The sequence below is a fragment of the Bos javanicus genome, chromosome 18 (assembly GCF_032452875.1).
Source record: "Bos javanicus breed banteng chromosome 18, ARS-OSU_banteng_1.0, whole genome shotgun sequence".
NCBI lineage: Eukaryota > Metazoa > Chordata > Mammalia > Artiodactyla > Bovidae > Bos > Bos javanicus.
The window spans coordinates 56,342,626-56,363,738 of NC_083885.1; the positions used below are offsets into that span (position 1 = coordinate 56,342,626).

Sequence of the window (21,113 nt, forward strand, 5' to 3'; positions counted from 1 at the left end):
CTTTTGGCTTCGATGCCAGCATGCAATATGGAGAAAGGACTAGGCCTCTCGGAGCCAGCTTGATCGAGGGGGTGGAGCTCCTGGACCCGCCTCCTTGTTTACTTCGTGGTTAGGAATGTAGTACTGGGCCTGCACACTGGCCGCTCCGCCTCTAGCGTCTGTAGCATGTGACTCAAAACCTCGTGGTTCAAACTCAATCACCCCATTCTGGAAAATGGTTACACCCACTCCTGCTCTAGAACAGATAGGGACGCTACCACTGTCTGGGCTTGCAGGGAGTGTCCAATCCGGATGTGACAGCACGCTGACCCGGAAAAGGAGAGGGCCGGGGCAGTGGGGCTTCGGCCGCGGCTATGGAGGGAGCCGGTTACAGGGTAAGTACCAGAGACGCATTCTTTCTCTTTTTGTCAATGCGAAACTTCCCTCTCCGGTGACCTGCTTCTTTCTCAGGCCTTGCAGGGATTCTGGGAGCCCGGCACATCCTTAACAAGCACACCATTCCCTTAATAAACGCGCTGTCACCCCTTCCTTCCACTTCCTAGGGAGACTCATATCGTTTAGCTCTGCCCCTTGGGCTGCTGAGGCGCTCTTCTGGGCCCCGCCCTCTTTGGAATGCACTTTAGTCCTTCCCCGTCTTCCAGTGTCCCAGAGAAGCGTGGTCGGTATTCAGGCTTCACCTCGCCGACCCCCATCCCCTAGGTAAAGGTACCTCGGGGCCCCGCCCCCTGGTGAATAGCCCCTCCCCTGAGTCTGTTCCCATTGGCTCTCTTTGGGGCCCCGCCCCTTGGGCCCGCCCCTTAATGGTACCTGCTCCCAGGTGGTGTTTGAGAAAGGAGGCGTGTACCTGCACACCAGTGCCAAGAAGCACCAAGACCCGGACTCCCTCATCGCCGGCGTCATCCGTGTTGTGGAGAAGGTGGGCCCGGAGAGAGCAGGGCTTGGGCAGGCCCAGAGCGGGATGGAGGGCGGCACCTGTAGGAGTACAGTGTGGAAGTCAGCGATGGGATCTTAGGAAGGAGAGGTGGCTTTGCTTTCTAAGGCTGAGAGTTCAGAACTGGGAAGAAGTTTGGAAATAGGCTTTGGGGAGTTTGGAGGGTAGCCTTTCCAATCCCTCTTTCCTTCCCACAGGACAATGATGTCCTCCTGCACTGGGCTCCTATAGAGGAGGCTGGCGATTCCTCCCAAATCTTCTTCTCCAAGAAGGTAGGCTTCCCTGGCTTCCCCTTCTCTGCTTGCTTTTTTCTAGGTCGGAGCAGTCGAAAGCATTTGAAGGACTTGAGTAGAATTCCAGACCTACCATTGGGGCATGTATGAGCCTAGTTGGGACTTAAGTTCTCTCTGCCCCCCTGGTTTCCTCTTCTCTGTGAAATGAGGCTGAAGAAGCCCATTCACGGAAAGAAAGCAGACACCATGCGACTTGTGGCTGTGGAGACAGCGCCTGCTACCTCACCCCCTTTGCTTGTTGGGACAGCCCTGCCAGGGTGCAAGAGGACAACTCAGTCTGTGGATTCAGGTTCCAGGGGCTGTCAGCCCATATGGGCTTGAAGGAGCATATAAAAAGGGAAAAGGGGGCCAGTAGAGTACCAGTCACATCTATCCTTCTCATCAGGAAAAGCAAGAGATTTCCCAGAAGCCTTCTATATTGGTTAGGAGTTGCATTTGGGTGTTTGTAAATGAAACAGGAATGCCAGTGGCCTAAGTAAGATAGCAGTTCATTTCTCTTTTTGTACCAAGCCCAGAAGGCAGCAGTATAGGTTTATATGGTGTCAGTGACTCAGCTTCCTCCCGGCTTTGCTTCGTAATCCTTGGCACATGGCATCTCTCCTCAACATATCCTTGTGGCCCAAAAGGGCTGCTGGAGCTCCAGCCTTTTTCACTGTTTTTGTTCACTTTACGTGTGTATCTCAGGTGGGCAGAAGTGCTCTACTCATCATGATCACTCAAGGAAACATGCTGCCAGAGCAGCCACCATCCTAAGGGTCTCCACTCCTAGTGGTAGAAGGAAGTCTCTAGAAGTCTTGCCCTGGCAGTTAAATGGTCCATCTTGGAAGTGATATATCCAGCCCTTTGGCCAGAACTAGGTGCCTGTCTCCACTCAGCCGGTAGAGTTCAGTGAGCTATCATCCATCCTGATGTATGCCTGCGAGATGGACAGCTGCAAACATTTGACACGTAGTGCTACTAATTATCACTGTTTTGTGTAAATGTTGGCAAAAGTATAAAATTCTTGAGGTCACAAAACGGAGGGCAGAAACTACCCAGGGGCTGGTTTGGCAGCTTGTGGCAGCTGTCTGTGCCGCTCCTCCCTCATGGCACCCAGAGGCCTGCCTGAACAGGACGCTCACTCCTGTCGCTGCCTTTTTATCAGGAATTTCCTGAGCTGGGTGACCCTGAGGGCAAGTGCGGTGCCCTCTTTCTGCCTCAGTTTCTTTTGGTTCAGTGGGGCTACCTCCCAGGGTGGCCTCGAGGCTCAGATCTGGAATCTCCGAATCCACGGTCCCTCAGTCTCTTTTCCTGTCTTCCCCCAAGGACACCAGTGGGGGTGACTCCTGCACCTCTGAGGAGGAACCGACCTTTGACCCTGGCTATGAACCCGACTGGGCTGTCATCAGCACCGTGCGGCCACGGCCCCGCCACTCAGAGCCCAAGAGAGGTAGACTAACCTGGTGCCCGGGCTTGGGGGTGGGTGGGCAGGTGGAGACACATGACTTGCCCTCAGTGGTCATGGCTCCATGGGCTTTGCTGCCCTCAGTCAAGATGGCCACCCACACTGGCCTCCAGTCCCCGAGAGTGGGTGGGGGTTCAGGGTGGTCGCCAGCCCATGGCCAGTGTCTCTGGGGTATGCATCCTGGTCCACCCCTACCCCAGGCTCCCTGATTGACTGTGGGCACTCCCATGTAAGTCCTGCCCCTGGAGTCTTCCAGGCTGTGGGGTAATAGTCGCAGGGTGACAGGGTAATTCAGGCCATCCTGGAGTCACACGGGGGGCTGGGGGCACCAGAGGAGGTATCTAACCCCCAGGGAATGGAAAAGCCTTCCAGGAAGAGATGTTGCAAGAGACGGGCTCTGGGGGACGTGTGAGTGATTTCTCTCCCCACAGACAGGGCAGCCGTGGCAAGGCCAGAGGTGTGGGGTGCTGGGAAACCGCAGCCTTTTGCTGTGGCTGGAGTGTGGGATCCGGAGAGAAGAGAGGGTGGGAGGTGAGACACGGGGCGCAGGGGACAGACCTGAGGGGTTGAGGGGAGCCCAGGGAGATTTTAGAACAGGCACGTGTCTCCCCCGGGCTCCCCTTGTTTTCCTCAGTCCTTTCCTGGAGGGCCTGGGTTGACTGGGGTCGGGGCTGGAGTGGGGAGGCCTCTCAGGAGATGTCTGAGCCCCTCCGGCTACCTGTCCCCTCCAGGTGTGGAGCCCAGCTCCCCCCGGGGCTCCTGGGCCTTCTCGGTGAGTCTGGGGGAGCTCAGGTCCATCCGCCGTTCCAAGCCGGGCCTCAGCTGGGCCTACCTGGTGCTGGTCACGCAGGCTGGCGGCTCCCTGCCCGCCCTGCACTTCCACCGTGGGGGCACCCGCGCCCTGCTCCGCGTCCTCAGCCGCTACCTGCTCCTGGCCAGGTGAGCCTGGTCCCGGGCCACAGCCTGACCCCTCGGAGCTGGGAAGGAGATACAACCCAGATTGATTTTCAGGGCAGAAAAAGAGAATCAAGGGGCGTGGCGCGTATAACCCCGAGATAAAGGGTAGTTTGGCATCGGGCTGGACGGGCCCCAGATCACGGAAAGAGTTGGTCTCCTTTCCCTCAGTTTGTATTACTTTCTGGGGGGCCCGGGGGCAGAAAGCGCCTCTAGGCCACACCCCAGCACTTCCTGGGGCTGTCCCTCTGTGGCCTGTGCCTGAGTTGGTCACGCTAGCCAGGCGGTGAGAGGGCCTCGTTGGCCAGCCCTGGGACCCGGGCCGCCCCTGGGGTGCAGTTGTGGTCTCAGGCCTGGGATGGGGGTTCCCCACGGGCCGTCAGGACGCTGCCTGGGGTCGCCCACACGCCCCACTGCCCCCCGCAGCTCCCCGCAGGACTCCCGCCTCTACCTCGTGTTCCCCCACGACTCCTCAGCGCTCTCCAGCTCCTTCCACCACCTCCAGCTCTTCGACCAGGACAGCTCCAACGTGGTGTCTGTGAGTCCGCAGGGCCAGGCTGGCGGGCATGGGCAGCGCAGGGCGGACCGTGCTGGCGGCTAGGCTGTGACCACTCCTCTGCCCCATCCCCAGCGCTTTCTCCAGGACCCCTACTCCACCACCTTCAGCAGCTTCTCTCGTGTGACCAACTTCTTCCGGGGAGCCCTGCAGCCGCACCTGGAGGGGACCTCCCCTGACCTGCCCCCGGCCCCGGACGACGAGCCCGAGCCCGGGTTCGAGGTCATCTCCTGTGTGAGTATCCGCGTGGTCGCCTTTGCTCTCGCAGCCACCGTGGGCGCGGGGCTGCGTCTCCCTAGGCTCGGATTCTAACAGCGCCTCCCTCACCGGGCTGCTTGACGGGCTGTGCGGGAGGCGCTTGTGGCCGCTGCGCCTGGCGCCTGTGGTTAATGGTGGGGGGCTTCTCACTGAGCCACATAGGAGATGCTTCCAGCCCTGCATGTTCTGTGTGTCCGTCCAGCTGAGAGAGGCTCTGAGATGCCTTGGAGGGGGCCGGGGGGCAGGGCTGGGGACTGCTGGGCGGCCTAGGCCCTGGGCTCACCCGCCTCGCCTCGTGTCCCCCAGGTGGAGCTGGGCCCGCGGCCGGCCGTGGAGCGGGCGCCTCCCGTCACAGAAGAGGAGTGGGCCAGCCACGTAGGTCCCGAGGGCCGCCTGCAGCGGGTCCCAGAGCTGAAAGCCCGCATCTTCTCAGGGGTGAGGAACTGGGTGGGGGGGCAGGGAGGGGCAGGGCGGCGGGCAGCCAAGGGGAGGCCCCTCTGAGCTGCCTTCCACCTCTGCCCCCAGGGTCTGAGCCCCAGCCTGCGGCGCGAGGCCTGGAAGTTCCTCCTGGGGTACCTGAGCTGGGAGGGCTCGATGGAGGAGCACAAGGCCCACGTGCGCAAGAAAACGTGAGTGAGAAGGCACGGCCCCTGCCCTGCTGGGCTCAGCCCGACTGCCCCAGCCTCCCGAGTCCACTGGAGGTTTTTGATCAACCGCATATCCCTTGATCAAAGGGATCAGGGACATCAGCCCACACATAGCGGGATGGAGGCAGTGGGCCGGTGTCTGATGCCGTTTTCATCCCTGGGCCATTCCATATCACCGATGTGCAGCGGGCTTCCTCCCCACCGTGCGGCCCCCTCTCCTGGCTTATCTTGTGCCTCTGCTGTGTATTCTGGTCCCTGCCCCTGGGGCTCTCTCTCCACTGGGGCTGACAGACTGTGAGCAAAGCCCACAAGGGTGTCCTGTGTCCCGAGAGACGCCGCAGAGGGGAAGTGCGGCGGTGAGCTGGGCTAAGCCCCGCCGGTGAGGCGGCAGGGGTGTCCTTACTGCTCCCCTCTCCCCGCCTCAGGGATGAGTACTTCCGCATGAAGCTGCAGTGGAAATCTGTGAGCCCCGAGCAGGAGCGGAGGAACTCCCTGCTACACGGATACCGCAGCCTCATCGGTGGGTGGCGGCGGGGATGGGGGTCCCAGGCCAGAAACGAGGTCGTCTAGGGATGAGGGGGGGAGCAAGATGGGCGCAAGCAGGGGTGAGTGGCCAGGATGGCGAGGCGAGGCGCGGGGGGCGCTCCAGGCTTCCTGGGTTCAAATCTCTATTCACTGAGGGATCTCGGCAAGTGATGTGATCTCCCTGGGCTGCCGTGTCCCCACCTGTCGCTGGTTTGGTGACTGAGGCTGGGAGGGCGTGGCCAGCCCTTGAGTGTTGAGGTGCAGCACCTCCCGTGGGAGCAGCCCAGACGGTCTCTGGAGGGCCCACAGCTGCCTAGGCGTGCTGGCGGCCGGCAGGGACCGGACCCCGCTCCTTTCACACCTTCACTTTGTCCTCTGTCCCCGCAGAGCGGGACGTGAGCCGCACCGATAGGACCAACAAATTCTACGAGGGTCCCGAGAACCCAGGGCTGGGCCTGCTGAACGACATCCTCCTAACCTACTGCATGTACCACTTCGATCTCGGTGCGTTGCAATCCGGGGAGGGGCTGGGGCTGGCCTTCCAGGGGGCCGGGGGGCACTGCAGGCCTGGGCTGGGCCCTGACCCCGTGTCCCCCCAGGCTACGTCCAGGGCATGAGTGACCTTCTCTCCCCGATCCTCTACGTCACCCAGAATGAGGTGGACGCCTTCTGGTGTTTCTGCGGCTTCATGGAGCTCGTGGTGAGGCTCAGGGCAGGGGTGGGAGGCAGGTCCCTGACGGGCCCCGGGGGCTCTGACTCCTCACGAGGCCCTCTGCCCACAGCATGGGAACTTCGAGGAGAGTCAGGAGACCATGAAGCGGCAGCTCGGGCAACTCCTGCTGCTCCTCAGAGTGCTGGACCCACCGCTCTGCGACTTCCTGGGTACGTGTCTTGGCGGGTGGGGCCGGGGATGGTGGGGCCACAGATGACATCCAAACGTGTGGACGTGTGGATGTGGTCCAAAGGAGAAACAAGCCCCCAGAACCCAGAAGTGATGTGTAAAAGCAGGACCGCGGTGTGGAGCAAAATCTCGATAAATGGAGATGTGGGCACCCCCCGCCCGCCTCCCCGCCCGCCATGTCCCCACTGCCCAGTGAGGTGGCTTCTCCGTGTCCCGTCAGTTATACTTTTCAGATGAAGGACCCGGGCCTGGTTCCTCACAACTCCCAGCTCCATCTAGCTCTTATCTGCACTCACCCCTGAGCCAGGGATTGGATACTGGTTCTTTGGGCTCCTGAGGGTGGGACTGCTGCATTTTTGGCTTTAAAATTTGTCTGCATTACTTGTTCAGTATAAAAAATGCAGTAAATTCAGGGAAAGGAAGTTGAAGTTGCTGTTGCTAGAACTGTTCTTTTGAACACAGATGGTGATAAATAAGCTAGTTGATTGGTGGACATTTCTTCACCGAAATTTAGGGTCACACTGGGGAGGGGAGACGTAGCTGGCCTCCCATCACTAAAGAGAAAACTACGGCTTAGAAAGCACACACCACTTCCAGGGACACTAGGACGTTAGCTGCCTCTCTCTGTCATTTGGAAGTTTTCTAAACCATCAGTTTTATCAACTATATGGTGTTCTGTTCCGTTTAAGGATGTACAAGAGTAGATTTAGCCTGACTTGCTGGACATTTAGGTTGTTTATAGTTTTTCACCATGATAAGTCTTTATTTGTGGGTAATGCTTTTAAATTCCAAGAAATGATTTCTATCCGCACATGTTTTTACATCTTTTGAAACATGCATTCCCATCACTGCTTTTCTGGAAAGGTCTGCCAGCTTACGTTTTCGCTAGCAGTGTACACCAGGGCCCAGTCGCTCACACCCCTCCCCACCAGCTTTGGGTGTTGACCAGATTGTTATTCTTCCTTTGAGTGGACTGGTTTTACTGCCTCCCTCCCACATGAGAGTGGAGACCAGGAGTGCCTCCTCGCATCTGGAGCCTGGAAGGCAGGATGGGAAGGGTTCCTGCTGACTGGAGCAGCTCCCCCCACCACCTTCTCCACCCCCATGAGCTCTCTATCCACTTGGGAGACTGGTGTGGGTTCTTAGCCACCAGCATGACTTCTTAGAGCCCAATCCAAACGTCAGGTGCCCTGTGAATTAGAGCGGGATTGGGGTTGATAGAGAGCATTGCCCATCCTGCCACTGTCCCCCGCTCCAGACTCCCAGGACTCTGGTTCTCTCTGCTTCTGCTTCCGGTGGCTGCTCATCTGGTTCAAGAGGGAATTCCCCTTCCCGGATGTCCTCCGGCTGTGGGAGGTGCGCCAGCGGGGTTGAGGGGGAGAACTGAGGCAGATAGACTGGAGGGCGGGCGGGGACGTTGACGGGAGGTGGGCAGGGCATGGGGCCGACCTGGGTGGGGCTGGTGGAGGCTTTGCCAGTGACCCCCTCCCCCCCTCGGGCACCGCCAGGTGCTGTGGACAGGGCTCCCCGGCCCCAATCTGCATCTGCTGGTGGCCTGCGCCATCCTGGACATGGAGCGGGACACCCTCATGCTTTCCGGCTTCGGCTCCAATGAGATCCTCAAGGTGAGACCCTGGCTCCCTCCCAGTCCCCTCCCCTGGAGGCACATCAGCAGGGTGTGAGCTCTGTGGAGGTGGGCACCTCCCCTGTGCTACAGTCCTTTTGGGTGGTGGGTCCTCAGAATAGGGTTGTTGAAAGTGTGGTGAGCTAAGCTGTGGGCACAGCGGCTGGGGGCGCTCTGTGCGTTTCCTGCCCCGTCTTATCGCCGGCTCCCTCAGAGAGCATGTGGCCCCTGCAGGAGTGGGCCACCTGCCCCTCCCCCAGTGCACTAGTGTGGGGCGGGCCCTTCCCCTCCTTGTATGCTGTGCCTGGCAAGCAGCCTGAGAGCATGACCTGTCCTGATCCCCGGGCTCCACTATGAACCCTAAGAGGGCCAGCCCCTTGTGTCTTCCCTCCACTGTGTCCCCAGCAAGAGGCACAGAGCAGGCGCTGGGGTGGTGGTGGTTGAGTACTGGCTGGCAGGCAGGCGGGCCTGACCTACCCCTCCCGCAGCACATCAACGAGCTGACCATGAAGCTGAGCGTGGAGGACGTGCTGACACGGGCCGAGGCCCTCTACCGGCAGCTGACCGCCTGCGGGGTGAGTCCCTGACCCCTCCCCAAACCCTCCCCCCAACCTCTAGGAAACCTCTGACTTGACGCTCCTACCCCCCACCCCACAACCTTGCAGGAGCTACCCCACAACGTGCAGGAGGTCCTAGGCTTGGCGTCGCCCGCAGAGCCCCAAAGCCCCTCACCCTCTGCCTCCCCACTGCCGCTGTCGCCCACCCGGGCCCCACCGGCTCCCCTGCCCCCGGCGGACACGGCCACAGCCACGCAGCCTGACAGCAGCCTGGAGATCCTGCCTGAGGAGGAGGACGACGAGGAAGGCGTCGAGTCGTAACCGTGCTGGGTGACCACAGCAGCCCCACAGGACTAGACACTTTATCCAGCTCCCGCCCCACGACCCCGCCCCTGCTGGAGTCTGGGGACGCAGGAGCAGAGGGGCGGGGCCCTCCACCCACGCCTCCCTTCTCTCCGCTGATTTCTTGAAACTGACACTTTCCTGTCCAGGTGGCCTCGAGGGGGTGGAGGAGGAAGGCCACCACGCTGGCTTGGCCCTGGATGGGGATGCGGGTGGTGGCAGCTCATGGTCTCCCCAGACCGCTCTGCAGAGTCGATGTCTGACTGCTGTGACCCTGATCTGGTCGATGAAGTGTAAGAAGTAGCCCCTTGGGGGTGGGTGAGTGATGGGTGGTTGTGGAGGCAGGGCTCCCTTACCTGCCTGAGTTTGGGGCTTTTGGAGGAGCGAGGATGGGGTACTGGTGTGCGGCCGCCACGTAGTAGATGAACTGGGGTAATCCCGGACCTAACTCAATGGGAGGGCCTGCGCTCGGCCCTGCCTACCAGCTTCTTGTTATGAGAAAAATAAACTCGTGTTTCATCCACTGTCAGCTGGGCTTTTACTTGCATAAGGATGCATCGGTGTCGTTTACAACTGTGAAGGGCACTATGATTACCACTATTTACCAGTGGCGCAAAGCGGTGTCCATCCTGTACCTCCTACTACCCCAAGCGGAGCCCCACGGCGCAGGAAGGAGGAGGACCTCTTCCGGGGCTCCCGGACAGGCGCAGCGCCTTCTACCGTGAAGGCTTCAGGTTCTCCTTCCTGCGAACTGGGGAAACAAACGGTTGAGCGAGGGGAGGGGCGGGACCACACGGCTGATTCCAAAAGTACTTTAATACTGGCTCTTCTTTAGGGTCGAGTGCGCGGCGGTTACCGCATGTGAGGCTGGAGAGTGGGTGCCCTGCCCACTTTCGAAGGGGCACCTGTGGTGGTGGTGGTGGTGCTGGTGGTGGGAGGGCGTCAGGTGCCCATGCCCCACCTTGTTGACAATCCGGGGCTCCTTCAGGCTGCTGCTAGAGCCAGAGCCGGAGATCCGACTGTTGATCAAGATTGCGGCCCGCAGCGCCGACTTGACTGCCGTCTCCACCCAACCGTGCGGGTAGGCCGTGTGCTCCCCGGCGAAGTAGATGCGGCCATAGGGCACCGACCAATCGAACTCCCGCCCCTCGTCCTTGTCGGTTTGAAAGAGCGTCGGCGGCTGCACCACGAAGCCGCCCTGGCTGTGCGGGTCCTCCGCCCAGCGCTTGATGATACCGGTGCCGTCCCAAAGTCGGTACGCGATGGGCCCGTGCAGCGCCGCCACGTCGTCGAGCGCCAAGCGCAGCGATTCAGCCAGGCTCCGGCCGGCGAACGGGGCCGCCGCGTCCGACCACGTGTACGAGGCGAGCAGCAGCGCGCCGTCGCCCGGCGCCGGGTAAAAGATCACCCGTGACGGGCGGTCGGTGCTCGAGTGGCCGCCCTCGATGTGTTCGTCGTGCCAGAAGGGCCGGCGGAAGCTCAGGAACACCTTGGTGGCCGGCACGTAGTGCAGCCCGCGCACCGCCTCCTGCCGCCTGCGCGTCAGCGGCGGAGTGAAGGCGATGCGCTGCAGTGCCGGCCCGCTCACAGTCAGCAGCACCACGTCGGCCATCATGGACTTCAGGTTCCGGGTCCGGCGCGAGGGCTTGATGTGCACTTTCACCTCGTGCGTGCCCTGCTTAATCGCCACGACGGGCGCGTGCAGCAGCACCGGCCCCGACAGCGAGCTCAGCAGCGCGCGCGGCAGCAGGTCCCAGCCGCCCACGATGCGGCTGTACCTGCGGGCAGGGCGCGAGTGTGATGGGCTCTGGGGCCCCGCCCCTCCCCAGCGGCCCCCATCCCGGGGAGCTACCCGTTTCAGGTCTCACCTGCCGGTTCCCTCTAATTCCCCGCCTCCTCGTCCACCGCCCCCCTCGCCCGTCCCAGACGCCCCTCGAGGCCGGGAGGTAGAGCGATGTGACCCGGACACGCCATCTCGGCCCCTCTGGACCACGCCCCTCTCCAGGAACCTTCCTTCCTCCAGAGGACCCCAGACGCAGGGAGAGTGCAGGCGGGGCCTAGCGTGTCTCCCCGCCCCTTGTCCCGGCCCCGCCCCATCCACATGCCCCGCCCACTTGTGGCCGCCCGGATCCGCCCCTCAGTCTCACCGGAGCCGGTCGCTGAGGCAGCTGTGGGCCCGCAGGGCCTCGGCGAAGCTGAGATAGAAGAAGCCGTCCTTGGACATCACGTCTCCTAGGAGCCGCACGGCCGGCTGGCTCAGGTTCCCCTCCCCAAGGAGGTATTCCTGGGGACGGCGCGGCCCGCGTCAGGGCCCAGGCAGGCCAGGCCGACCAGCTCCGTCCCTACTCCCGGGGGGCGGGGGAGGGGGCGCTTCCCGCGGAGCCTCTCGCTTTGTGTCGGTTCCCTGGACCTTGGCGATACGGTCCCTCCTCTTGTGACAGATGAAGGAAACCAAAGCCCAGAGAGGGGCGTGTCCAGCCTCGTCAGGAAAGGAGGTAGTGGCAAGCCCAAGCCCGGCATCCCCGGTTCCTGCCTTCTGACTCCGTCGGCGCCTAAGCCCCAGGAGCACCCTCCTTGTCTGACTCCCGCTCAGGTAGCGACACGGAGGCCCCCACTCACCAGGAGCGTGTGCCTTTCAAACTTCATCATTGCCTTCTTGCAGCCCAGTGTCCGGAGGTCTTTGATGGCCTGTGGTGGGACAAGTTGCTGAGCTGTGGGGACAGGACCTGGGAGGCCCTGCCCACCTCTCTTGCCCACGGCCGCCCATTTACTGCTCTCATTCGAGCTCCCAGGACGTGACCCATGCTGTGCCCTCAGCTCTGCCCTCCACTGCAACTCAGTGTCTCCCCCTGGGAAGTCTTTCCGAGTCACAGCGTCACACAGCCCTGGTTGGGTGTTATTCTGCCTGCCTGTCCAGCTCTCGGCCCCTCACAGGCAGGGATGGAGCCGATCTCAGTCGGCCCTGTGTCCTTCTGGTGCCCAGTAATTATTTGTCATCTGGATCGCCGTGCATCCAGACAGAAGCCGAGTCAGCCATCAGCCCTGACAGGGCATGACTCCTCCCGGGGAGTTATTCTTGGCACCTCCCCTAGCCCAGCCTTCCCGTGGCTCCCCAGCGCCTGCAGCCACAGAGTTCCAGCCCTCGGCCTGGCGTTCAAGGCGGCTGCCAGGCCCTTGGTCACCATCCCTTAGGGCAGCTCTGGTCTACAGCTCAGTGTCCCGTGCCCAGACCGCCCTCTGGCCCCCCACCTCCGCGCCCCTGCTCCTGCTCCCCCATATCATCTCTGCAGGGCACCTGAGTGGCCATCGTTCACCGCTCTGTTCCCATCCTGGAAGCCTCCTGCCCCTCTGATTTCAGCCCTCTCTGTCCACCTGGCTTCTCCCAGGTGGCCAGGGAACTCCCCGAAGGTGTCCCTTCACTCACACTCACCCTTCCCCTCATGTTTTCCTGGACTCCCTAAACTGGGCAGTGCCAGGGCACAGAAAAGACCTCCACTAAGTGCCCACCCTTGAGGTGGTCCAGGCCACCGAGAAGGGGATGGGAGATGGGGATCAGCAGTAATTAAGGGGAACCTAAAGACGGAAGAGCCAGTGACGGGAGACCAGAAGGAATGGGAAAACGGCAGCCAGGTCAGGAGGAGGAATGTGGGCCTGGGAGGACGGGGCAGGGGAACGGGGCTGCAGGGCTCGCGGATGCGCCTACCCTGTTGAGAGCCATCTGGTAGATTTCTTCGGGTGAGCGGCCCTTCTCCTTGGGGTTCAGCTTGTAGCCTAGCTTCTCAGGCATTTTCTCCACCACGTAGTTACGCAGCTTCACCTCGTTCACCTCTGTCCACGTGTTCTCGTCGTACTGGGTGAATTTGGTCAGGTTGAGGCCCAGGCTCTTGCAGAGCTCATGGAGGATCCTGAGAGGGTGGAGGTGCCTGTGAGAGTCGGGCGGGGGCGGGGACCCCTCTCCCCAGCAGGGCTTGGAGAAGGGAAGGGCGTAGGTGGGGCAGCTGGTTTTGGGGTTTAGGGATGGGCATGAGCCTGGGGCAGGGCTAGATTGGGGGTCCTCGGTGCCAGGGACCAGGGACTGAAATGGGAACAAGGCTGGAAGGCAGAGGGTTAGGGTTTGGAGCGGGAGTTCAGGGCTTGCTTTCACTGGGGGTGAAGTGGGATAGTGACAGAGTGGGCTGGATGGGGTGGGAGCTGGGGGTGGGGAAAGGACCAGGGTTGGGGACGACAGAGCTGGGGGTCTGCAAGGGCTGGACACGGTGGCCTGGGCGCTTCAGGGGTGCGGTGGTGGGGCTAGAGGCGGGAGGCCAGATTTGGGGGCGGAGTCTAGGCCTGACTTGACCAGGGCGGCAAGTTTAGGGTCCGGGTTGGTCTGTGCTGGCATTGGAGCAGTGATGGAGCCGAGCATCCCACTGAGCCTTGGCTCGGGGCTGGGGTGGCCTCGCACCTGCTTGGCTGCCAGGCCCGGCCTCACCTGTGTGAGCTGGGCATCCGCATGGCCCCCAGTTCCCCAATCCAGCCTGTCTTCCGGTCGCGGTAGGTGAGGATGCGGCCCCCAATCCTGCTGTCTGCCTCCAGGATGGTGACCTGGGGAGAGGCGGCAAGCAGGTCTTCCAGCTCTTCCCACTGGCCCCCATCCCCACTCTGTGGCAGCCCCCCTGCACCCCGCCTTCCATCCCCACAGCAGCATAGACGGAGACCAGAGAAGGACCCTTTTTTATGGGGAGGTAGGGGCTGGCAGGAGAACAGAAAGTCACAGTGAACATGTACAGTGTGACGGTTGGTTTCCAGACTCAGCAGGAAGGCTGCTGGGCAGATTTCAGAGGGACTTCCCAGCTTAGGGAGTAGGGAGATTCCCTGTGCAGACTAAAGCCATTGGCCCGGCCCGTACTCATTCTTGGATTCAGTGAGGGGGACAGTGGTGCGACTTCAGGGGGCACTTCCCCTGTCTGGACTTTCCCTCCCTCTCCACCAACACAAATCCCCCCCAGGAGCTGGGCGGAGGTTTCCAGGGACTTCATTCTAGGATGAGAGTGGGGCAGGGGAAGTGAAAGGTCTCAGCGCAGACGCGCGCAGTCTCTCTGGGTTTCATGTTACTGCAGAGGGTTCCAGGCCCCCGACCCCCAGACCACAAGGAAAGCAGAAATCCCTCTCCCCTCCCCCCATCATCCCCACCCCTCCACCCAGGACTCCCAGCTGCAGCAGGAAAGACTCGAAGTAGACCTCCAGCATCACTTCTCACCTTGTGTCCAGCATCGCTGAGCACCTTGGCAGCCACCAACCCGGCCACGCCTGCACCAACCACAACCACCCTCCGGGGCTTCAAGGTCCGATTGAGGCCCAAGGTCACGACTTTGAGCAGCTGCTCGTAGTCTGGGTCGTGCATGCATTTCTCGAAGGGGTCATAGATGTGGGCCGTCTGCCAGTCCAGGGAGGCCGCCAGGCTGAGGAAGACGGGGACCAGGGCGAGGAGGCGCCAGGCTGGGGGCAGGAGGACAGGGTCAGTGGGCAGGTCGGCAGGTGTGTGGACAGGGGCTGCTGGAGCAAAGCAGGTTCTGCCCCCTCCCCTCCTGACTTACCCAAGGGGTCCATGACTCTCGTGTCTGGGTTGGAGATGTGTCTGGGTCGGAGGGGAAGCAAGGCCACTGTGACAGGAGCCTGCGTCCCCCAAGCCTGGCCCGCTGGGGGCTGCCGGCTCCCACCTCAGCCCTCGCCCCTAGGGCCGTGTGCGTCCCCTAACCCTGGGCTGGCCGGCTCCTGGCTCCTGCCCAGCGCCGCTCTCCTGTCCTGCCTGTCTCTTCTCTGTGCGTTCTGTCTCACCTCCTCTGGTCTCCTTGCTACTCCCGCCTCTGCCCGGCTAGCCCTGTCTCCCCGTCCCCCGTCTGGGTCTGTGGGGCCCCGTCTGTCCGCAGCCTCCTCGCCACCTCGGGCTCCAAGGCGCACCCCTCTCTCCTCCGGCCCCTCTGCTCATCTGCCTGCCACCGTGTCCCCCTCGCTGGCTTTAAACCCAGCGGCACCCCGCCCTCCCCTCCCTTTTGGGAAACCCAGCTGTGGGAAATGAAACTCCGTTCCTGGGCTGCCGGTCAGATGCTCAGAATCTACTCAAGGCTGGAGTGGGTCGGGGTGGGGGGAGCACATCAATCTGTTTTCTTCCTCTTGCCCCAAATAGTTCAGGGGCAGCTGGGCGGCTGCAAGTACACGCTCAGGTGACCGTGCTGAGTGCGGGGGCTGCCCCCGGCCCGCTCTGAGCCCCTGGTCCTCCTGAGCTGGCCCCTGTGCCTGCCCTCTGTTCTGCCTCCTTCTCAAGGCGGGGGCGGGGGCGGGTGCGTTTCTGGCCTTGAGGCAGCATGCTCCCAGGGACAGCTGAGTCCTGTCCTGAGTCCTCCTGGGTGTCAGCCATCTTGGTGCCCTGGAGGGTCCTCACTGGCTCTCCTCCTATCCATGTGGCCGCTCTGAACCTCAGTTTCCTGCTCAGTGAAATGGGCACAGCAGGGGGACCCGTGGGCAGCAGGGAGAGCTCTGGGCAAGCCTGCCCGGGTCCCGAGCCCGGCACCTGCCAGCGGACACTCGGGGAAGGCCTTCCCTTCTTTGTGGCTCGGGCCTGCATCTGTCAAGTGGAGGCCACTGCGGCACTGGTGGGAACAGGCAGTGAATCCAGGTCGGGGCCAGGAACAGCCCCTGGGGTCAGGACTAAAAGCTGCTTCTTAGGAAATACCAATGAGTGCTGCCCAGGGGGAGCCCAGGGGGATTCAGTGAAGACCCCTAAACCCCAGCCCTGCACTGGGAGTGCTCCCTGCGCCTGCACTGGGAACCACTGTGACGCTTCACTCAGGCCAGGGCGTGGGGGTGGGGGCGACCTCAGAGAAACCGCTTGGGTTCTTCTGCCTGTCCCTTCCTTTGGCCATCGCCACTCGCTGCCTGTGGGTGCTCTTCTCCTGAGAGGTGAGCTGCAGGCAGGGAGAAGAGGCTGACCTGCCTCCAAGGAACCCCCACCTGGCTCACGGCTTCAGGGCTTTAGCCAAGGGATGTACGATGGGTCCCTTGAAGGGGTGGGGGGGTGTGGAGAGGCGATTGTGGGGACTTTTCTTGGGGTTGGAGGAGAGAGCACCAGGCGGGCGGGTGGTGAGGAGGAAAGGCAGAGGGCAGCGGGTCCTTTCAGCTGATGGGAAAACCCAAACCTTAAATCAAAGAGGGATGTGGTCTGGTGGAGGTAGGGAATTGGGGAGTGCGCAGAGTGAGTCAGAAGGCATCTGAAACGGGTGGGTGGAGAGACGTGGCCAAGAAGGAAACAGAATCAGTGAACTGGACAGAGCCTCGGAGACAAAGCCAAGGGCGAGTCAGCAGAGACTGGCAACAAGAGGGACTCTCCCCTCTCTGAGCCGGTCTGTGATCAGAGCTTTGCACTGGACAGAGGAGAAATCTGAGGCTCAGAGGGACCGGGGAGCGCCCCCGGACCTGCCCAAGGCCCCAGAACTGGCAGGCCTTCCCGTCGCAGAGCCCACCAGCTCCCTTCAGTGCCTGGAGGGTGGGAGCGGCACCTGGTCAGGCCCTCTGAGGGAGGGAACTGGCTTGTCCCCGCAGGGCGGGGGTGGGCATTTGCACTGGGGGCCCCCATGGGGAACCGCAGAGCTGGGAGTCCAGCTGACCTCAGGTCCCCGTGCCCTGCCCAGAGGCCCCTCTGCTCTACGGCCAAACAGCACAGCGATGGCCCCACAAAGGAAGTGGCAAGAACAGGGACACAGAAAGGGTGGAGGCAGTGGAGCCAAGGGGCTCCAGGGCATGTCTGGGCGTGTCCAGGCGGTGTTCTTAACCACTTGGTTATTAGCTCAGGTTCGTGGACTGGGGGCGGGCCGGCCATTGGGACCATCTTTGTGGGGTGGTCCCATGCACTGCAGGATGTGAGAGGAGTACCACTGGCCTCTGGATGCCAGCAGCACTTTGCCCCTCAAGGCTTAACCCCCACCAATGTCTGCATTCCCAGGCTGGGGGGAAGCACTGGGCTAGGGCTTGGATGATGTTGGGTGAAACGCCCAAGAGCAGCCAGATGTGGTCCAGGAAACACCTGGCAGGAGGAAAAGTCGATCGAACAGGTTACTCTGGGGTCAAGAGATTGTGAGTCTTTTGGGGATTGCTTGGGTAGATACGGGACCTCTCAGAGTCATTCCTGATAATATCAAAGAGATCGGTGTTAGGGTTGATTTCGGGGTGAAAATTAGGGGCAGGAAAATGGGGGTTAGGTTAGCTTGGGTTTCCAAAGCTTGTGAGCAGGAGACACAAGACGCACCAGGCCGCCCACCAAATCCAGTACCGGTTGCTTCAGTTGATTTGGAGGTGCTTTTGGTGTTTCTAAAAACAATGTCAACCCTCTCAGATAAAAATTGTCTTTTGGGAGAAAGCCCTACCTTATTTGACTTGCTTCTGGAACCTTGATGACAGTTCTAACGGGTTTAGGTCACCTCCAGAGCAGCCAGAGACCTGGCTCTCGCCCCCCAGGAGCCTCCATGGCCCCTCAGGACAGCTAACAGTGATGGCGGCCACAGTGATGGGCGGGGGACAGGGCTAGACCCTCACATATGTTCTTTCCTCTGGGTCAACAAAGACCCCGAGTTGTTCTTTAGTTGCTCAGTCATTCTGACTCTCTGAGACCACATGGACTACAGCCCGCCAGGCTCCTCTGTGCATGGGATTTCCCAGGCAAGAATACTGGACTGGGTTGTCATTTCCTTCTCCAGGGGATCTTCCCAACCAGGGGTTGAACCTGCACCCTCTGCATTGGCAGGTACGTTCTTTACCACTGAGCCACCAGGGAAGCCCAAGACCCTGCACAGTCAGTATTAGAACTTCCACCATGTCTCAGAGGAGGGCAGGGCCAACTCGGGGGATGCCAAGGGCCCCAGGAGGGAGTCAGGGGTCCTGACCTGGAGGGGCAGGGGGCACATAGAGTGGAAGGCAGACAGACTTACCTGAGGTCCCTTCCCCTAGGGCGCCCCGCCCCTCCTTCCCTGGTTTCCAGAACCCCAGGGCTACTGTGGGGGCACTCACTGCATGGCTGGCTCTGGCAGGCTCTCTCAGTGCCCATGGCCTTTCTGGTTAGCCCGGGACGGACGTCATCGTCGGGTGAGGGTGAAACCGGGGTGAGTGGCTCTGGCTCTGTCCTGTTTCCCCTGTTAGACTGGAGATGCCAGGGTCCTGGTGTGGGGCTGGAGCAGCTGGGAGGCTGTGGAGCGTAGGCCCTCCTGTCTCGAAAGCTTTTTGTTATGAGAAATTTCAAAAAATAGAGAGACTAGGATGATGAAGCCAGGTGCCTTGATCACCGCCTAGTCTTATTTCATTTACACTCTCTCCCTCCCCCACTGGATTACTTTGACATTACTCTCTCTTTGGAGGTAAATGCTTGAGAGTGTTTCTTTAAGACAGGGATTGGCAAACTTTTTCTATAAACATTTGAAGCTTTGGGGGCCCCGTGGTCTCTGCCTGGCCTACTCAACTCCATCCTTCCACAGTCACATGTAAATGGATCGGTGTGGCTGGGTTGGGTTTCAATAAAACTTTATTTGCAGAAACAGGAAGTGGGGCCATAGTTTGCCAACCTCTGCTCTGAAAGATATGCATTAATTTGTACTAAAATTCCAGTATTATCATCACATTAAAAAATGACATAAAACCAATGCTTATACTTCCCTGATTGACTCAAAACATGTTTGTTTTTTTTTAAAACAACAGTTTGAATCAACATTCAAAGAGCCCACACTGCATCTGAGTGATACTATCCTTGTCATTAATTGTCACTTTCAGCTTAGTGGATTTGGGGTCTGTGTTCCTAGAACTGGGAGAGTTGGGGGGATCTGATGAGACCCCAGGCTTGGCCTGAGCCTGGGAGAGAAGCCCACCAGATCTGATCACTGCTTCAAGGACATTTCTGGACGTCTGAACCAGGATGGGTCTGAGGTGAGGTGTGGGCAGTGCCCAGGTGAGTACTGGAGTCCAAAGAAAGGGACCAGGGCTGAGGTGTGTGAGGGCTGTGGGACAGACAGGCCCAGGGGCGGCTCGGGACAGTTAGGTCTGGGTGGTGTCCATGAGCAGACCTGACTTGTGAGGGTGAGGCAACTCGTTCCTGGGACGTTCTGCAGAGAGCCGCTGGTCTGAAGGAAGACTGAGGCTTTTTTTGGCTGTGTTGTGCACCAGCTCAACTTCCCTGACCAGGGATTGAACCTGTGGCTCCTGCAGCAGAAGCAGAATCTGAGAAAGTCCCAGGAGGGCAGATTTTCAAAGCACCCAGGCGATTTCAAGGTTGACTGAAAACCTCGGGAGCAGTGGTGTGCCAGAGCCAGCTCACACCTTTTCACGAGAACTATTTAATTTGCAGATCTCTTTGCAGTTTTGGTTTGTGAACCATTATTAAAAGATGAAAATATTTACAATGAGTCTTATTAAAAACAAGGGTAAAACTCAAAACCCATCCCTTAAGTATTTGATTACCTTTTACTATTACACATATACTCTCCAGGTAAACTGGTTCTATCTACACAGTGTGCATCCATTTCCCAAATTCGTGTTTGCCAACTTCATCCTGGTGGCTTGAAATCATCCACAGTGGGAGAATTCACACCGTGGAAATGGGCACGTGCCACCTCTGACCCTGGAGGACCAGCTGCTAAAACACTGGCCGGGACGCCACTGCTTGGGGATCATGTTTCAACCTCCCGCTGGAGATCAAGGCTGCTGTCCCTCAGGAAATGTTTCAAACACTGACTTTTTGATGCCCGGCGGTGCCAGAGGAGGCAGGGGCGTTCTCCCGGGGAAGGGGATGGGCCGTAAGCTGTTTGAGGGTGTCTTGGGAGATGAACAGTCATAACCATAAACCCCCAGCTGCTACTCTTCTCCCTAAATAGGGGGAAGAAATGCTGTAACCACTTACTGAGAAGAGAGATTCACCTTTTTAAAAGCCTCTGACTCCAAATTTAGTCACCACACTTGTCTTCATGTTAATGAATGAAGAGGAACTTAAGAAGCCTGCACTGTGTCTGCACTGACAGGGAAACGCATCTGTGTGTTTTCTTCCTGGAAAGGGAAACTGCAGTTACAATGAAGCCGGCATCACAGGGTGGCATCCAGTCACAGCGGCTGGCCCTGTTGCAATCCTGTGGACTCCCTGGTCCCCCAGGAAGCCGTTGGGGGCCATTCTCCCCATGGTGCCTGAGTACCAGGACCACCCCTCCTGCATGGCTGTCGTGCCAACTTATTACAACCACCTGCGTTCTTCAAAAGCTTTGTGCGCGAGACCCCTCGGGGTGTGGGAGGAAATTATTAGAACTACAGTCTTTTTAAAGATTTTTTGACATGAAGCAATTTTAAAGTTTTTGTTACCATGTTGCTTCTGTTCTACATTTTGGTTTTTAGGCTGCAAGGCGTGTGGCATCTTAGCTGCCCACAATGGACTGAACCCACACCCCCGTATCGAAAGGCAAAGTCTTTCAATCTTTCCATCACTGACAGCCAGGAAACTCTGATTAAAAAAAAAAACAAACAACCTAAAAAACTAAGAAAGCAATTAAGCTTCACTTATGTTTAACATGCCAAGTAACAGGTATATGCTATGCATTGGAAATGCAGGCTCAAAGAAATTTGTTTTTCTTATCATGACTATGTGGCCCCTGCCAGGATGACCTCACGGGTGGGCAGGGACCCTCATGGGTGGTTCCATTTTTGAAACCCCTGTGCCAGACTGGGATCTGGTGTGCAGCAAATGCTCCAAAGATGGATGCTGAATGAATACATGTAGGTAAAATACTACTTCCTAAGGGGACTCAAGGGTGTGGGATATGGGTACCGGACGGGGTCACGGCTCCCAGACTACTCAGAGGGCCACTGCTGCAGGGGGTGGAGCCTTTGGAGAAGCAACTGGGGTTGCTGGGGTCTCCCGCCTCTGGTTTGTCCCCCCCTCTCTTCCGTGGCTTCTGCTTGGATGAGACAGTGTTCTCTAGAAGTCCAAGATGGCCTGAGGAAATGACTCATGATCATGACTTTGGGACTGGACCATGTATGTTCAGGAACGAGCCCTGGGCACTCCAGAGCCAAAACACA

The 21,113-nt window shown here is 59.6% G+C and overlaps 2 protein-coding genes and 1 long non-coding RNA gene across 7 annotated transcripts in view; 2 read left to right on the forward strand and 1 right to left on the reverse strand.

Annotated features, from left to right (window-relative positions):
• Positions 1-208: 208 nt before the first annotated feature.
• On the forward strand, positions 209-9,561 carry TBC1D17 (TBC1 domain family member 17). Of its 2 annotated transcripts, XM_061389089.1 has the most exons (17): positions 209-374; positions 818-916; positions 1,129-1,203; positions 2,530-2,653; positions 3,400-3,607; positions 4,049-4,160; positions 4,254-4,412; positions 4,743-4,871; positions 4,962-5,065; positions 5,509-5,603; positions 5,996-6,112; positions 6,208-6,308; positions 6,391-6,490; positions 7,768-7,865; positions 8,018-8,134; positions 8,622-8,708; positions 8,799-9,561. In XM_061389089.1, the coding sequence occupies exons 1-17, from the start codon at positions 354-356 to the stop codon at positions 9,009-9,011; spliced, it is 1,959 nt and encodes a 652-aa protein (XP_061245073.1). In that variant the 5' UTR covers positions 209-353; the 3' UTR covers positions 9,012-9,561. The 2 variants fall into 2 exon arrangements, with proteins under 2 accessions (XP_061245073.1, XP_061245074.1); XM_061389090.1 differs by lacking the exons at positions 209-374; positions 818-916 and adding an exon at positions 3,100-3,199.
• A 269-nt stretch (positions 9,562-9,830) lies between these two features.
• The window catches only part of IL4I1 (interleukin 4 induced 1), a 34,071-nt gene continuing 22,788 nt past the window's right edge, over positions 9,831-21,113 (reverse strand). The window contains exons 2-9 of one of the 3 annotated variants that reach the window (XM_061389091.1): positions 19,965-20,090; positions 18,072-18,277; positions 14,272-14,510; positions 13,504-13,616; positions 12,736-12,937; positions 11,652-11,720; positions 11,180-11,316; positions 9,831-10,810 (exon numbers count right to left, since the gene is read on the reverse strand). In XM_061389091.1, coding sequence (XP_061245075.1) covers positions 9,847-10,810; positions 11,180-11,316; positions 11,652-11,720; positions 12,736-12,937; positions 13,504-13,616; positions 14,272-14,510; positions 18,072-18,108 — 1,761 coding nt within the window. In that variant the 5' untranslated portion in view covers positions 18,109-18,277; positions 19,965-20,090 and the 3' untranslated portion in view covers positions 9,831-9,846. Of the gene's footprint in view, positions 10,811-11,179; positions 11,317-11,651; positions 11,721-12,735; positions 12,938-13,503; positions 13,617-14,271; positions 14,511-14,608; positions 16,348-18,071; positions 18,278-19,964; positions 20,091-21,113 lie in introns of those variants that run through there. The other 2 variants (XM_061389093.1, XM_061389092.1) reach the window with 2 other exon arrangements.
• LOC133230970 (uncharacterized) lies at positions 18,277-19,443 on the forward strand. 2 transcript variants are annotated; one of them, XR_009731002.1, is made up of 2 exons: positions 18,277-18,977; positions 19,160-19,443. It is a non-coding gene; the product is annotated as an uncharacterized LOC133230970 (long non-coding RNA). The 2 variants fall into 2 exon arrangements; XR_009731001.1 differs by having other exon boundaries at positions 19,215-19,443.

Bases quoted from the DNA above. Each gene is read 5' to 3' on its own strand.
- TBC1D17 (XM_061389089.1), top strand. From the start codon at position 354: ATGGAGGGAGCCGGTTACAGG. The intron at 2,654-3,399 runs GTAGACTAACCT...TGTCCCCTCCAG, and splicing joins CCACTCAGAGCCCAAGAGAG to GTGTGGAGCCCAGCTCCCCC. The intron at 7,866-8,017 runs GTGCGCCAGCGG...GGGCACCGCCAG, and splicing joins ATGTCCTCCGGCTGTGGGAG to GTGCTGTGGACAGGGCTCCC.